Here is a 17,254-nt window from a genome sequence, read left to right on the forward strand (position 1 = left end):
CTCTGGTGCCAAAAAAGGCTGGGGACCACTGCTCCTTGGTATCTGGTGCATAGTGATGCTCAGTCAATGTGGGCTGAAATTCATGCATGTGTGAATGAATGAATAGACATGGTATGAAGCCAAACCATAGCATGTTGTGCCAATGATACAAAATCCTTGACTTCTAAACCTGGTGGTCCTAATCAGTTAGTTCAAAATTAGTGTAAGATTTGTTTTCATTTGAGAACATATTAATATTTATGTGAAAAATCCTACAGAGCATTCAAAAGTAGATATCATTTAATTCTGCATTTAACCCATGTCTTTGATGAAAGAATAGAATTATTTAAGGTGGCCATCTGGTCACCTTGTAGCCCACTACTGCTTCACCCCACCATTCACTCAGGTGCCTCTGGAAATAGCAGCACCAGCTGGTTTGGATTTACAGCACTGGCAAGAACTCTTTTCTGCCAAGACTTACGCTCCCCTCCAGAGTCACTCTTTGCCCCTTCTCAGATACTGATATTGGCCCATGAAATGTTCAACACAGACAAGGCATTTAGCAAGAGTTAGGCAGCAATGAGCTAGGGACAGAGTACCTGAGCTATTTTTCCAACGAGCCGGTAACCACATTCAGAAATCAGGACCCCAAATGGACATAATCTGCATTCCCTCTAAGTCTCCAAAATGAAGATCTGCAGGAATCGTAATGGCCCTTGGAATCACTGAGTGCCTCGCAGGGCTGAGGTGTGTTCTCTCATCCCTTTAGCCCTGGTGAACCCAACGGGGAAAACAGAAACAAGACCACCATGAAATGGGGTCCCCTCTGCTTGGATGGACTCAAGGTCAGGGAATTGCTAAGAAGTCTTGGCCCCTCAAAGCCAAGTTCTCTCGTCCTTTGAACTCACACAGATATTCGAATACAGTTTGCTCTGGGAAGGAAGAGATTAAGTGCACCATTTTGTTTCTGATTGAATTTAGTTGCTAGAGGGAATTAATTTGCTGACCTAAAGGAAGAAGCCTGAGGTCATGGGTGGCCCTTGAACCTGGCCAGTGTCGCTCAACACACGCACTCCTAACTAACCATTACACAATGGTTAGTTGTGTATTGGCTCCACATGAGGTGTTGTTGGTGTTTTCTCCTTCTCAGAGTTTTGTTTCATTTCTGTTATCTCATTTAGCATCCACGTCAGATCTGGAATGTAAGTAGGAAAGATAACACTATCCCCATTTTATAGCAGAAAAAAATACTGAAGCTTAGACATGTGATGATTCTAAAGTCCCACAAGTCAGAGATAAAGTCAAGACTCGAAGCATTTGTTCTTTCAACAGATATTTATTAAGCATCTACTTTGTACCAAGCAGTGGGCTAGGCTCTGGGGATACAGCAACAAGCAATTGCTAATTTGAGTAAGCATTTTAATTGGGGAAATAATATATATCTAAGCAAATTTCAGCTGTTGGGAGATACTAATGAATAAGACAGAGTGTGTCAGGGTGTCTGATGGTCAAGCCGGAGCTCTCAGGGATGAGACATTTCAACTGACCTGAATAGCCACAAGGAGGGAGGAGGAGCAGGGCCAGGCTCCTGGCACATGCAAGGAACAGAAAGGCCAGCGTGGCTGGATTGTGGTAAGGAAGGCAGAGAGTGGGAAGAGAAGAGGTGGATGCGTAGAGGGTATGCAAGCATAGAACTTTTGAAAACATTGTAATGATATCTTTTCCATTGCCTTAAATCATCATGCCCTGTAGCTCTCCACCCATTGAATAGATAGTTCCAAAACTTCCAGAGAAAGTACTAGAAAGAATGAAGTCATTGTTCAAATTTTACTGTAAAATTGGATAAGGAGAAGGGTTATAGCCAGATAAGTCTTAAGAGTCAGAATTTATAGAGAAAAAAAGAGAGATTTCTTAATCTGAAAGTTCCCTTTGCTTAGCAAGAACCTACACAAGTCATATTTAAGAGGCCAGGCTGTCATAGAAGAAGCAAGCCTGGTCCCTTGCCAAAGATAGGAGCCCTGAGTAGACAGAACTCAGAATTTGGTACAAGGGAAGTTTCCGCTTAACCAACTTTCAAGGCAGGGAGGCAGGAGGAAAGGCAAAGGGAGGCAATGGTTAGGTGTTTGATTCTGGGTCTATTTCCCCCTGGAGATGTTATAAACCATCCAATGAATGTGGGGAATTCCAGACAGTGACGTTTGTTCCTCACTTCCCTTGTCACAAACTATAAAAATTTCAAGTTAAAATTGGTGTCCATGAAATGCAAATGCAGCCTTAAGTCATGCCCTATTCCTACCCTAAAATGCATCTTCAGCCTAATTCCCATCCTTAAGTCCCTCCAGTGTAGATATTCTGAGCCACAACGGGCAGTTGGAATCCAGCCACCGAGAGCACGGAGCTCCTCTGGGAAGGCCAGGACCTAGGAAGGAAGGATCCCCATCAAGATTCCACTGTTCCCAGCCTCTTGTAGCCTTTGGACAGTCCTGTGCATTCAGAAAGTCAGTGATAGTCAGAAGCCGGGTTTTCTCAATGTGTAACAAGCATTTCTCTTTGGGTACCACCCCGCCTTAACCAGCCCCTGCCGGTCCACAGGTGTTCAGAATCGGCTCCCGGTGCCGGCTCCACAGACTGACGCAGACCCACAGACGGTACGAGGGGCACAGCTCGGACGAGGAGCACAAGATGGAGCCACACAGGAGGGTGGGGTGGCACACGGATTGCAGGGGAGCCTGCAGAGAGGTAGCAAGGTGAGCAGAGTTAGAGATGGGAAGTGAACGGAGCCTCAGTGATACTGGGGGCATGAGGAAGGGGTCCCTCCTCCAAAACAGCAGCGCATGGACCAGCGGATGCCCATGGCCACTAGCGCCTACTGAGCACCTCTAGGGTTAGGCACGGTGGTCTCTAAAGTGCCTTCCAGAATTAAAGTTTTCTAGATGAGAGTCAGGTTCCATCTCATAGGATAGAAATTACTAGGAAGAATTTAAGAAAGGAAAAGCAAGTCCAAAAACCTGCGGGATCTATAGTCACATCTCCTGTGTGAGGAACAACCACGTTTCTGCTCTCATCAGTCAATATCTATGCCCAGCAGCCCCAGTAAAGACCTGGCAAGTGTCCTCTAAGTGGACAGTCATTCCCTTCACACTCTGTCAACCACACAAAGGCACATGGTAGGATAGGACAGTGACCCCCTGCAAAGGAGTGAACAAAGCCTGTTCTATGCAGAGACAGCCCTCATGATGCCCTGACCTCACAAACACTGGGTAAATGATTTAGCCAGGAATCGCCCAGATCACACGTACTTGCAGTCCTCGCACTCCAGAAGTTTCCGGTACGTGTTGATCTCGTCCTCCAGCCGGGCCTTGACGTCCAGCAGCACCTGGTACTCCTGGTTCTGCCGCTCCAGGTCGGCCCGGATCTCGGACAGCTGCTCCTCCACATTGCTGATGAGGCTCTGCATCTGGGCCAGCTCCGTGCCATAGCGGTCCTCGGCCTCGCACAGGGAGTTCTGCAGGCAGTCCTTCTGCGGTGGGAAATGAGGGGGTAAGAGACCCGAGACCTCCAGCGAAACTGCTACATGCACCACATCGTAATGACGCTAACAATGGCCACCATTGCTGCAACATGAAAACTCACCCAGCACAGGGCAAATTCCAGGAACTCACACCCCAGAGCTCTCAGTAAACCAAGCTGACTGTGAACAAGACTTTTCCCGGACTAGCACTGCTGCCAAAGCTTAACTGGCTGCGTATCATCCATCCCTATATATCCAACGCCTAACAGAAAGTTGGAACTCAATACATTTTTGTGCACTGAATGCCTATCCTAAAATATTTTTGATTTTTTAAAGTCTGTTTCTGTGTTTGACCTGATCTTGACAATAATACAAAAAAGAACTTAACAGAGGACCTAGGGAGTGAGACCTCCAGAATAAAATACTACCAGGCCGGGGAGTGTGGCGACTTCAGGCAGAGAGGGTGAAGGGTGACACGTACCAGGGTGTGCTGGGCTTGGCGCTCCACCTCCAGGGCGTTCACCGTGCATCTCAGCTCCAGGATCTCAGACTGGCAGCACTGCAGCTCTTCGGAGCAGGACATGGCCTGCAGGCTGATGCCTTCAGACTGGAGCACAGGGGCACAGACAGACACGGTCACCTCCCCGCCCAGATGGAAGCTGGGGCACCCTGCTGGGCAGCCCCGCCCTCACCTGGGCTTGGAACCACTGCTCCACGTCCTGCCGGTTGGTCTCCACCATGGCCTCGTATTGGCACCGCATCTCCCCCAGCACCCTGGCGAAGTCCACGGTGGGCTCAGTGTCCAGCTCGATCCGGATCTTGTCTCCCAGCTGACTCCTCAGAATCTTCACTTCCTGAGGGACAGAAGGGACAGATACCTGAGTGCGGGAAGGGCCTTTGACAGAGCAGGCAGCACCCGGCCCCCACCCCTGACAAGCAGCAGGAGGGGAGCCCCCACAGGGAAGCACACGCCAAAGTCTTGCCCAGGGCCCCGTGGGAAGAGCCGCGTGGAGACCTTCCTCATGCACGAGGCACGTGCGCCACGTTCTGCAGAGGCCACCTGGACCCTCAGGCCCACACCAGCCTCATCCTGAAGCCAGCTGGGCCCAGGCTCCCATCTGAGAGCCACAGGTCGGGTGCCCCTTGTCTGCCCAGCCACCCCATGAGTCTGTGCGCTCAGGGCCACACCTGCTCGTGGTTGCTCTTGAGGGCGAGCTGCTCCTCCTTCAGGGACTCCTGCTGGGCCTCCAGGTCGGCCTTGGCCAGGGTCGCGTCGTCCAGGAGCTTCTGCAGCCCACACATGTCGGCCTCCACCAGCTGGCGCAGGGCGCGCTCGCTCTCGTACCTTCCGTCACGGGAGGAGCCGGGTCAACGAGAACGCCCACGACAGCCCCTGCCGGCTGCCCTGGTGCCCACCTTCCTTGCCACCTGGGACCCTCACTCATTCACTCTGCTGAGCCCTCTGACCTCAAAGTCGAATTAGACATAGCCCCTCTTCTAAAAGAGTATGTGGTCCGGCAAAGCGTTCACAACAGTACCTCGCACAATGCACAGGTTCACCATTGTATATTGAGGCAACAGAAAGATCAACTCACTTGCCTAAGATCACATATCTCAGGACCCAGTGCCACACTCACGCCAATGCCAAAGCTGTCAGTTAGCCAGGACAGCAATAGCCCAGCGCCTGCTCAATGATTTGCGGCTCCTGTGTTCCTTGTTTTCAGTTGCTTTTCCTTCTTTCATTTTTGTCCAGTGGACAGACCTGGTCCTTAGGGCTCCACAGGTAAATGTGGACAATGACTCATCTGCAAATGCTCCCCTGACTTACACATGAAATTCAAGGCTGTCCCGCTCAGTTCATCCTCAAAATCACCTTATTTTCTCCTGCTTAATGGAACTCAAGTGCCTTATCTATCATTTCAGGGAAATACATGAAGGAAGACTAACATACATGCTTGATTTAATGATGATTTTTCTGTTCCACCTTCTGTTAGTTTTGGTAGTAAAAAAAATTTTAATTTGGGGAATTTAGCAAAGCAGAAAAAGGATAACAATCTACTCATTCAATAAGTATTGGGGCATTGGGACATGGGGTAGAGGAAGGAGTCCCCTGGCCCTCTGTGACCTTACTCACTTGATCCTGAAGTCATCGGCAGCCAGCTTGGCATTGTCGATTTGTACAATCAGCCTGGTGTTCTCAGCCTTGCTGCACAGGATCTGAGGAAAACCAAGAAGACAGTTCACGCACAAAGCATCACACCCTGGGCTCCAGCTCGTGTGTGGTGTCTACACCCACGTCTCAAAAGAATCCAAGAACCCAGAGCTCTCTGGGGCTCACGTGGACGTTTCCTGCCACGCCCTTCCACCTTCTCAGACCTAGCACGCCCCGACAACCCTAAGCCTCACCTTCTGCTGGAGCTCCTCGATGGTGCGGAAATACGACTGGTAGTCCGGGCACACGCTCGACTCGTGGCATCTGGTCCACTCGCGGAGCTTGGCCTCCAGGTCCGCGTTGTCCCGCTCCAGCTGACGCACCTTCTCCAGGTAGTTGGCCAGGCGGTCGTTCAGGAACTGCATGGTCTCCTTCTCATGCCCATTCAGGCTGCCTTCTCCGTAGGCCCCACAGATTCCGATGTTGCCGGGAATGTGGCAGGTCCCCGGCAAGGGACAAGCCGCATGGCAGGTGGGGGGCAGACAGAGGCTGGGTCGGCCCAGAGGGGTGGAGCCCACACGCACTCGGTTGGCGTGGGCCAGGTTGGCCAAGAGACACTCTGGTCTGGTCGGGCACTCAACCTCAACCACAGGGACGGGGAGGCTTCTTGCTCCCAGAGGCTTGGTGCAGCCCAGAGAGCAGGGTAAGCTGACGCAGGAGGAAGTCATGGTGTTGGGCTGAGGCTGCACAGGAGTTTCAGAACAGCAGGGAAGGTCGAGCCACGGAGTCTGAGAACCTCCTCACCTCCCGGCCCTTTTATACCCATCCCAGGTGGGTGTTGGTGCAAATGCTTTGACCTCACTGTTGTTGTGCCATCATCCTGTTACTCAGCTATTGGGTTTACCATTAAAAGTTGCTCACCTCATTAAAGGAATGTTGATGAATCTGAGGTGGCTCTTGACTCTTTGATATCAGGTTGGCTGTGGTGGGAAGTTAGAAGATTTTTATTATTTTTCAAAGAAGAAAAGTTCTTTTAGCCACCAGATGCATGTACCTTGACTGGGTGTTGGCCTCGTTATGCATGGGCCCATCCTGGAGGGGTGGACATTCCTGCTGGTCCACAGTTCACAGGAGACCCCTGTGATGACAGTGGTGCTCACCTGGTTAAGATTTAACCAGCCTTCCCTATGCATGGAAGAAACTGATTCTTGTTATTGGTGGATGTTATGGTGCTTGGTTATCAACATTTCTTCTCTCTTCAGTCGTCTGCCTCTCAGACTCACTTTGAGGAGCCATAAGACTTAGATAAGTCCACTCATAAGCAACATTGTATATGCCAGGCACTGTGCCACATGCTTGACATACACTTGGTTAAGCAGGAAACCACCATAACTTGGGCTGACGTGATGTTTCAAACAAGGTGCCCAAGAAGCTCGTCAGTATGAGGATGACTCTGAAAACCATGGTTTCTCTGGACCAAGAAGGGTGAGCTCAAGAATTCAGAAACAACAACAACAATAACAACAACAAAAAGTGAATAATAGCCCCAAATAAGAACTTGGCCATGAGGGTCAAAGGACATTGAGAGATCAGAGTCTCTATCTTCATGCCTTGCTTCCTTGATTCCAAAGTCAGTTATTGAGCACCCACTGTACGCGTTAGCCATTGAGGACTAGAGGTGTGAGGTTATTTTTCTAAGATCAACCCCATTATAAGGTAAAAAGCCTGCTCTCAATATCCGTATCTTTGGACGCCAGAGACCGATCGCCACCATGTGCCCCACCCCCAAGGAGAACAACTGTATCGTTGCTAGAACAAAGAAGGGCTAAAAGGCTTAGAAACTGGCCAAGAAGTTGAAATTAAGATATAAAACAAAAATCTGAACTTGTGTGTTATTCTTTTTGTGTCTCAGAAAATACAGATGTTGGAATACCCTGCAACAGAACAGGGTTTCTCCAAGGACTAAGTAGAAAAATGCCCAGAGGAAAGCCCTGTCTCTAAAATGGTTATAATTTACAGTCCACATTCTGATAGCTCTTGGTATCGGGCACCCAAGACAGCTGACTGCTGAGATACCAAAAGTTTTCTCTCCAAATTTGTGGCAGTAGATAAATTAGCCCCTAGGACTAAGAAATACCTAATGTGGAACAAGACCCCAAAGTGCTTATAACTAGGTGTTTGGAAAAATGATTATTTCCAGTACCCCGAGCACAGAACAAAAGCTGAACAGGTACCTCTGTAGGGACCAGATATGTATATGTGAGTTCTATCTATGTGAGTTCTACTGGAGTTCTATCAAGAAATAGAATTTGAGAATTCTGTCCAGATTGGGTTTCCCAGGAAAGTAACTCGTGGTCAGCTCTAACCTCAGGGTTAGTCAGAGCTCACCAGCGAGTAACCCTTTACAGACACCAGCATTAGGAGATATTGCCAGGCCAGGCCATCCCCCTCTTCAGAGGCCACTGGGTGCAATCTACATACGTTACATCTTCAAACACCCCTTTGTTACTCTCCTCCACCTCATCACATAGCAACAAGCTCCTCTATAAACCAGAGAACTGGACTTTTAAAGTCGTCTCCTTTGATTTGCTAAGTAGAATCCATCTTTTGACTTTATCCTCTGCCAGGATTCATTCCATAGGCTAAAAGCCGTGATTTCTTCTAATCACAATACATGACGCTTGTTAATTTAGAGCATCACTGCTGAAGCTTCATATATCCGGATGACGCCCCCTCTGCTAAAGCTTGATCTTGTGACCCTGGCTGGGGCTTTTACTGAGTGTGCTGCTTTGCATAATGACACCAGTGTGGCGTGTGGAATGTCCCTTTGTAAAGTCGCTTGGTTCCACTGCTTTGCATTTTTCTCAAAGGAGGCCAACGTGGGGTGGGAATCCTAAGATTGTCTTCCTTCCCAACCCTTTAAAAAGAGTCCCTGTGGCTCCTGATGATCAAGTATGAGCCAGGTTGATTGATGAGAAGTGGTGAAGACAGAGTGTGAGAGATGGGAGCCTATAGTCCCTCTTCCTTCATTGATCTGTGAGCACAAAGTTCTCTGCATGGATTCTGACGTTAGACGACCAGTCTCTAGAGGCATGAAGTCTACCACAGGTGCAGGTGAGGAGCTGTGGTCTGGGGATGCTACTTTCAAACGTAGTGTTGGTGCATAGGGTGTATCTCACCCAGCAGGAGAGACAGGTGTGGAGCTGCAGGCTGGCACCTGGAGATGGTGCCTAACCCAGAGCTTACCTTGTCTACATCACAGCTCCTACTGCGGGAAGATGTCGGGGGCACCCAGGGAATTGCGCCCTGCGCGGGAGTATCACCCGTCACACGCTATAGCACATGCAGAGATTTAAGACAACCGCCATGTAGAGATCCTAGTACTGCCACGTCTCCTGGGTGTTAGGAAATGGTGCCCCAAACAATCGTAGGTCAAGGAAGCCATGAAGACTCTTGAGAGAAGAGACTGAGCATATCAATTTATTACTCTAGGTACCCTACTCTTGAGCCTTTGACGTGGAAAAGGCACTCTCTTTGTTCAAATTAAATAGGATTTTACCTATATATTAATGTATGCTCATTTATGAATAAGAAATATAAACTAAAAGAATAATGAGATGCTGTTTTCTCCGTGTCAGATTTGTTTAAGCTGGATGATAGCCCACGGCATTGGCACATGTGTAGGGAAGCGGGTCCCGCTGTGGCCTGTGGATGGGGTATAAACTAGTGCAACCCTGAGCTGCCAGCTCTGCACACAGGCACAGGGACCAGGCCCAGGAGCTGTTGCCTGGGAGCCTCAGACTGGCCTCTCATGGCATCATCTGCTGCTCACGGCTTCTCTGCAACCCAAGCACGGGGGGCTCAGGTTCGTGAGGCTCACCCTGCCCGGGGCAGATGGTCAGGGAAAGAGGCTTCAGAAGATGGATTGAGAGAGTTGAAAGGTCTTTGATAATCGGGGATCTAAGAAAAGAAGAAAATATAGAATTGTGTTTCAGCCAGAGAAAAAGCAGATCTTGGGCGGAGTTCAAAGATCCTCGTGGGGGGAAATATGAACACTCTGCCTTATTTTGCTCGTGACAAGCCTATGATTATGAAATATCCTGAGTCTGAAACACCTTGGTGGCTGGTGTCTATCCCAGACACACGGGCTCAGTCACACTCTCTGCGAAGCCTCCTCTGGCTGCTCCTCCCCACCACTGACCTGGGAGCCTTCGAGGCCAGGGAGTTTGTTTTCTTGCTTTTTCCTCGTTCATCCCCATGTCCCCAGAGCCCCGCACAGAGTCTGAGAGCAGAGCAGGTCCTCCACCAGTAGGGGTTTAATTCAGTAAGCAGGTAATGAGCAACACAGATGACCAAGCAAAGGCACTCGTACAAGTAATGTACATCCAGCCCCGTAATATGTTCTCACTATATGAACAATGAATGGCTGGATACTTTCCAGACAACGCTTGCATGTTAAATCAAGGAAGTAATATCATGGATTCTTAAGCAGTGTGGAAAAAATAAATACATGATCTGAAGTATGCTAGTAAAATCGCTCTCTAAGGATAACTGCTTCATCATCTCAACAGCCACTGCAATGCTCCCGTTCCCCTTAGAGCTCCAAGGTCCTAGCTGGATCCTGGGGGTCTCGCAAACTCAGGCAGCCCCTGGAAAGGGCAGAAGTAGCTGGTTTGTTCATACACCCCTAGAAACAACCCTTCCCTGCTGAAACTGCATGCGCCCCCCAAGAGTCACTCCTGACCTTTCTCACATACTGACAGTGACCCAGGAAAGGGACAGACCCAAGCGAGGCATTTAGCAAGCATCAGGCAGGGATAAGCCAACACAGAGGAGATGCCTTTGGATGAAGAAAATTGTATGTTTGGTTCTACATTGTGCTGAAATAAAATCAGTGTCTGGACGTTCCCCTAGGCTAGCTGTGTCAGCCTCCAGGACGGCGGTTCTCCAGGTTTGGTTCTTTAGCCAACAGCATCAGCCACACCTGGGAACTCGTTAGAAAAACGCACTCTCAGATCCCACCCCAGACCCACTGGGTTCAGAAATTGGGGTTGAGACCCAGAGATCTGCAGTTTAATGAGCCCTCTGAGTGTCTGATGAACACTCAAGCTTGATAGCCACTGCTCTAAGGGGACAATCCCGATCACAGTGAGTGGAAACATCTGGCGTGAACATGCCCCGCTCACCTTGAAAACCCATTGAGAGCAGCTTCTCACCTTGCCTGCACACTGGAATCCCTGGGGAACTTTCAGAAAATCTGATGCCCAGGCCACACCAAGACCAACGGCATCAGAATCCTTAGAGCTGGGACCCAGGCATCAGTACTTTTTAAAGCTCTCCAGGTGGTCCCAATGTGCAGCTAGGGTCGAGAAGCAGTGACTTAGAAGAGCAAGAAAAGAGGGAATGGGAAAGGTGGTGTGGTTAAAAAAAAATTGGAGTCAGACAGAAGTGCAGATTCTGGCTTTATTGTATCCTTTTAAGCCATGGAGCTTTTATTTTCCCATTTTGGAAATAAGGATTATAAAAGCTGCTTTGGGAATAACTTGGGAGGATTCGCATTCCAGAAAGTGGTCATCAGTTGCTAATGCAACTACTTTGAATAAAGCAGTACAAGGCTGCCAGACCTTATCTGCAATTCTGAAATCCAGAAAATTCTGAAAACCAAGTTGTCTCGTAACTCGTTAGTCTTTGCATAGTGTTTATTTATCTCACTTGGTATGAGTATCCGTGCACTGCACGGCAGAATCAGCAATGCATTTGCTTACAAGGGCTTCCCCGTACCCACCGGAGGTCTGGACGGGAGCCCAGACACTGGGGCTGTGTGAAGAGTGACCCTCTCGCTGCTGTTCGTGTCTCTGTCGTGTGGGTGCCAGGGTTAGAGGGCTGATGTGTGGCTGAGGTCTGCGAGGGTGAAAGCACGTGCCATCCAACACGTCAGTCACTTGCAGAGGACGGACACTCTCGGAAGGGAAAGAAGCATGTTGGAAGCTAACTCGTCCTTGTTCTAGACGTCCAGGAGCCTAGGGTCTGGATTGGGGCCCCTGGGAGCACAGCGTTGGCGACGGCGTCAAGCGAGCAGAGGGAAATGGGAGCTACAAGGAGAGGTTCTCAGACAAGTTCATTTTCCTCCTAGAGCCATGAGATTAGACAGGTCTGCGTGTCCCACAAGCAGGCTATGAGTCAAATCATCTAGACTCACGATCCCCAGACCCCTTGTCAGTTCTCAGCCTGGAGCTGAGTCTCCTCTGAAGCACCCCCGTCCACCCAGCAACAGGGAACCCAGGGTTGTCTGTCCACCCTTGACCAGGATTAGTGACAGGAGACTCCCCAGTCCTGGCCGTGGAACTTGGTGACAGACAGCAAGGGCAGGTGACCCAGGCAGGCAGGACTGAATTATTTGGCCCATTCTCCCCCCAGGAGAGTGTCTTTCCAGGCTAACAAGGTGGGATCAGGGCTTTGTTCTCATTCAAGTGGTGGCGGGAGGAGTTTCTATACAGACTCTGCTCCCAGCATTGCCACCCACGAGCTGTGCGGCCTGAAACAAGTCAGCTTGCTCTGGGCACCCCATTCCCCATCTGAAATATGTTTGAACTCTGGTGAGCACAACCCAGTTAGAATTACATTGTACGTTGCAACCCGACACACACATACATGCTGAGACCCCAGTTCTACATAAAAAAGCTTCTGTTTTCTATCGTTTCATTTCATTCTGTAGCTTGTGTGCTCTCTCGTGCATTCCTCTCCCTCTCTCTCTCATGCTGATCAAAACCCACTAAAATGACTTCACAGATGGTTAATGGTCACAGCCATAGCCTAAAGAACACCAAAGGATAGAAAGTGGCAGATATGGAAGGTGAACAAGTCTAATGTACAACATGAGGACTATAGTTAATAAAATTTCATAGCATTAGGGATTTTTGCTAAACAAGTAGATTATAGCTGCTCTAGCCAGAGGGGGGAAAATGGGAGACTATGTGAGATGATGGAGGTTAATTTGTTTCCCTATAATAACCATTCTACTATATATGTGTATATCACAACATTGTATACTTTAAATATACACAATAAAATTTATCTTAAAAAGAACACTATACCAGATACTCACTGTGACTCAGCGAGCTAACCTGGCCACAGTAGACTCACTCTCACTATGCAACTTCATTTAATTTATCGGCCAGGAACCAGAAGAAAGATGCAGTTTCCCAAGCGCTAAAGGAGGGAAGTGGCCCCACCGTGCACCTCCTTGAAAGTCAAAGCACAGGTGGAAGGTTCCCAAGAAGCTGCAAAGGTGCAGGACACCCGCCCCACCTGGTGAGCCGCCTTTTGTAAGGTGGGCCACAGCCATGGGTGAGTCTCTCGTTTCTGCCTCCCTCTCATCAGCGATGACAGGTAACCCCGTGTGCAGAATCTGCTGATGCCCCAGAAGCCTCAGGTGGACACACAGGATGGGCTCAAGGAGGGGATGCTATGAGGGGTGCAGGTCACACGGGTACCATTGTGTGTGGCCTCAGGGAGCGGCGCGTGGATGGCATGGCATCCCACAGCCCCAGCCTCAGTGTCTGTCCCTCTCCCCTTACCGGCTCTCTGACTAGGGGCAAATTAGTTAAGTTCTTGGAGCCTCACGCCATGGAAAATGGAGCCAAGCTGAGTCTCCCACACATGCACAGGGACTCTCCAGCCCGTGCTGCGCCTGCAGCTCCACCTCCAGGGCGTTCACTGAGCGTCTCAGCTCCAGAATCTCAGACTGGCAGCACTGCAGCTCCTCAAAGCAGGACATGGCCTGCAGGCTGATGCCTTTGGACTGGAGCACAGATACACAGAGAGACACAGTCACCTCCCTGCCCAGATGGAAGCTGGGTCACCTGCTGGGCAGCCCCGCCCTCACCTGGGCTTGGAACCACTGCTCCACGTCCTGCCGGTTGGTCTCCACCATGGCCTCGTACTGGCACCGCATCTCCCCCAGCACCCTGCTCAGGTCTGTGGGGGGCTCTGTGTCCAGCTCAATCCGGAGCTTGTCCCCCAGCAGGCACCTCAGAGTGTGGGCTTCCTGTGGATTCACCCGCCCTCCACCAGCATGGTGGGCGCTGAAGACCTGCACCCCCAGGAGCGGCAGGGCCACCACGGCAGCCCCCTCATCCACATCTCTCTGTATGTCTGAAAAGGTCTCATAATTATCTCTAATTTTACTTTATCAGAAAGAGCAACACCCATACAGAGTTGTCTTTGTCCTTTTACAATCATTACCTATTAAAAAACATTTGAGCTATGGCAGCATGAAAGAAAGAAAAGAACATGAAAGAGACATGAGTTCTAATCCTGACTCTGCTGATTAGCAGCATGGCTTGGGGTCAGTCACTTCCCTTCTCTGACCCTCCACATCTAATCCTTTTCTGAGTTCTTGAATCAGCCATCTGAATCATTCCCCACGGAAAGCAGGAGACCAGCCTCCAAAATACTTTCTCCACATCTTTTCTGTATCTACCGCAGTTTCCTCTCTCTGGGCCTCAGTTTCCTCATCCCTAAAATGGGAGCATTGGACCAGAGACACCTGTGTGGCTTTTGTCAGCACTGCCTTTCCAAGATCCTGGGTCCAAGGGTCTTTAATTCCAAGCAGGGGTGAGGTCAGCTGAAGGAGAGAAGAATTCATCTGGTGGGGAACAGCACCCAGGTGCAAACCCAAGGAAAAGACCTGTCGCTCTTCCTGGTCAAGCTCCTTAAATTGGCCTCTGTGGTTTCTTGGTTGCTCACACCTGCTCAGGGTTCTTTTCCAAACACGGCAGCTCCTGCCTCGGGGCCTCCTGCTGCACCCTCAGCTCCCCCTGGTGCAGACTCACAGCACCCAGGAGCCTGTGCAGGCTGTTGGTCTCCCCCAGTTGACCAGGCCAAGATCATGGGGGCACCTGTCACAACAGAGGCACATGAGCATCTGAGCCAACGTCCCTCTCCTTTTGTTCTTCTCTGGTCAGGGGCACCTGTATGTCAGGTTTGATTGGGGAAATCTTTCGATACTAAATAAAATAAGAAAATACTTATTGGTCATTTGCTATGCACCAGACATTTTCACACACAAAGACAGCAATTAAGATCACACACGTGGGAGGCAGGTGGACTGTCGTTTGGATCCCAGTGCCACCTCGTGCCAGGTGGACCTTTGAGCAAGTCTCTTTCTCTGAGCCTCAATATCCTCCCCTATAAAATGGGGATAACAGTTCTTAGCTTACAGGTTGTTGTGAAGATGGAATAATCTGTGTTCAGCACTTGGGTGGAGCCTGACACATCATAAACACTCAACAAATACAGCTGGGACTGTTCAGACCCAACCCTGTCTTGCTGACTTAATTTTTTATTAGGCCTTGATTCTTAACCAAACACATATTAAATTATCCCAAAATTTGGGGGGGACTGGATTTTTTTACTTCCTAGGTCAGTGGAAACATTTTCTTGGGTGAGTTCTTTTGAAAGGCTGCATCTCCTTCCTCCCTCCACAGAAGGTCCTGTACCGGATGCGAAAGAAGCAGAGAGAAGGGAATCTGGGAGCAGCGGTTCCCAGCTTTCAGTGAACCCTCTGGGTCCCAAAGTCATCGCAGCCTTTTTCACATTGTCCACCTGGACGGCAAAGCCAGCATTCTCTGCCCTCCTGCTTAGGATCTGGGAACAAGAGACGCTGTGATTTGTGAGGATGTGCTCATGGCAATGAATAAATAGTGACCTGGGCCATAACAGGGACGTTTCCATCACTTTCCTTCTGATGTATTTTTCAGTGTGAAGTATCTGAGGTTTCGCTTCCACCTATGATGGGACAGGCCAACCCCTGGGCCTGTGTAAACACACAGGTGGGGCTTCACGTCTTGCTCCACTATGGAGCAGGGAAGTGATGGACCACCACTAACGGTTTCGGCAACAGTGAGGCGGTCACAGGGACAGTCCCTTGGACTGGAACCCCAGCTCTGCATAGCTATGACCCTGCACCAGGGTCACCTGACCCCCCTTTTTCTCCTCGTCCACTTCCTCCAGACAACAATGCAGTGGTCATGTGGCCCCATATCACAGCTCAGCAGCTTACCAGCTCTGTGACTTTAGAGCTGGTAAAATAAAATAGAAATATTAATATCCACCTTAGAGGGTTGTTAAAAGGGTTCAGAGAAACCCTTTGAGGTATGTGAAAATCTAGGAGAATCAAGGGTGATTTCAGAAATATTACAACCACTGTTTTCATTGTTGCCCGCAACAAAACAGACTAGTGCAAACGACCACGCACAGACTGGCACGACCCAGTGAATATCAGCACTTAATAGAAAATACTATATAATTGGTTAATATTTTTTTCTTAAATGAAGCTAGGTATTTCTTCCTTCCCACCACGTTGTACAGAGTGGGAACGCCGGGGCAGAGGAGAAAGATGAGAACGCCGTAAGAGATGTTTAAATACGGGGCTGTGGGCTGTTCGGGGGAAGCTGAGACCCAACCCGGTGGGGTGAGCCCCCAGAAAGGCTTCCAGGAGGCCAGGATCTCACCTGGACTTCGAAGCCCAGCTAGAATGTGGATATGCAAAGACGAGAAAGAGAGCATTACACATGCGAACAAATGTTTTGGGGGGTGACATAGCAGCTTGGCAGAAGCACGGGACGTTTGGAGAAGGTTAGAGGGAGGGGAGCCATAAAGAGAACTGAGGCTCAGAACACGGCAGCCTCGAAGGCCAGGCTAAGAGTTGAGGCTTCATTCCGTGGGCGGCGTCTGCCCCACAGCGCCCAGCGCGGCAATTACCTGCACTGATGTTCCCTAGCTGGTGAGTGCATGGCAGCATATCCTTGAATAAGGCGGGCTCTGGATGGTGGAGAAACCCACTTCCCCACCAGCGTCCTCTCATCACAGCCGGCAGCAGCGGTGCTGGCTGAGTGGAGCTGGATGTAGAGCCAAGTTTTTGGGCCCCTGGCGGCACCAAAGTTTGTTTCTGGCATCTTCAATCCATCAGCATGAACGTTAAGGGAATTTCGCCCCCCAGGGAGCCCCTCCAAGCCTCCCACCAGCAGTGCTCAGCCCTCTTTCCCCACCGTCGATGCCAGAGCTCCAGGCCTCACCTTACCTTTTGCTGAAGCTCTTCAGTGGTCTCAAAGCACGAGCTGCACAGCCACCAGGTACGGGGTTCCCAGGGCGGCCACCTGCCACAGCCCCCCTGGAGTGAGGACCTTCGAACGGCTCTTCCCAGAGCTGGAGGAGCAGGGGCTTCTGTTATCGCGAGAAGCCATGGTTCTGGAAAGCTGAGTAGCAGATTGGCTACAAAGGCCAAGTACCCAGGTGTGACAATGTTCTCTTGCCCGGAGCTTCTATTCACCCACCCTGGGAGCAGATGGAACACACCAGCTTCCCCAGGAATCTTCATTTCTTCTGCCCTCAGAACAACCCATTAGCAGTTATTCAGTCCTCCTGAGTAGCTTCCCACTTTGTAAAAAGGAAGGGTAACTGCCTTCGGACCCCTTGTTACTGCCTTCTCTTGCTAAAAGAAATGTTCCATGTTATTGCTTTAAGGATGCCCCACTGAGAATTTAGGCTCTGCCCCCCGAGTGACGCTCTGGCATCTCTCTAGGTGTGGCGTTGGCTTTCAGATGAAGCTG

At 49.9% G+C, this 17,254-nt stretch overlaps 1 protein-coding gene across 1 annotated transcript; it reads right to left on the minus strand.

Moving 5' to 3' along the window:
• Positions 1-2,575: 2,575 nt before the first annotated feature.
• On the minus strand, positions 2,576-6,432 carry LOC123620920 (keratin, type I cuticular Ha8-like). Its single transcript, XM_045526503.1, has 7 exons — positions 5,897-6,432; positions 5,625-5,707; positions 4,679-4,835; positions 4,183-4,344; positions 3,972-4,097; positions 3,279-3,499; positions 2,576-2,708 (listed from the first exon to the last, which is right to left on the minus strand). Exons 1-7 carry the CDS (start codon positions 6,368-6,370, stop codon positions 2,576-2,578), a joined length of 1,356 nt encoding a protein of 451 aa, XP_045382459.1. The 5' UTR covers positions 6,371-6,432.
• Positions 6,433-17,254: the final 10,822 nt, after the last annotated feature.

Source organism: Lemur catta, chromosome 15, assembly GCF_020740605.2.
Source record: "Lemur catta isolate mLemCat1 chromosome 15, mLemCat1.pri, whole genome shotgun sequence".
NCBI lineage: Eukaryota > Metazoa > Chordata > Mammalia > Primates > Lemuridae > Lemur > Lemur catta.

Excerpts from the sequence above, each read along its gene's own strand:
- LOC123620920 (XM_045526503.1), bottom strand. The coding sequence starts at position 6,370 with ATGACTTCCTCCTGCGTCAGCTTACCCTGCTCTCTGGGCTGCACCAAG. Across the intron at positions 4,836-5,624 it reads GCCGATGACTTCAGGATCAA|GTACGAGAGCGAGCGCGCCC; the intron begins GTGAGTAAGGTC and ends CCGTGACGGAAG. Across the intron at positions 3,500-3,971 it reads GCCAAGCCCAGCACACCCTG|AAGGACTGCCTGCAGAACTC; the intron begins GTACGTGTCACC and ends TTCCCACCGCAG.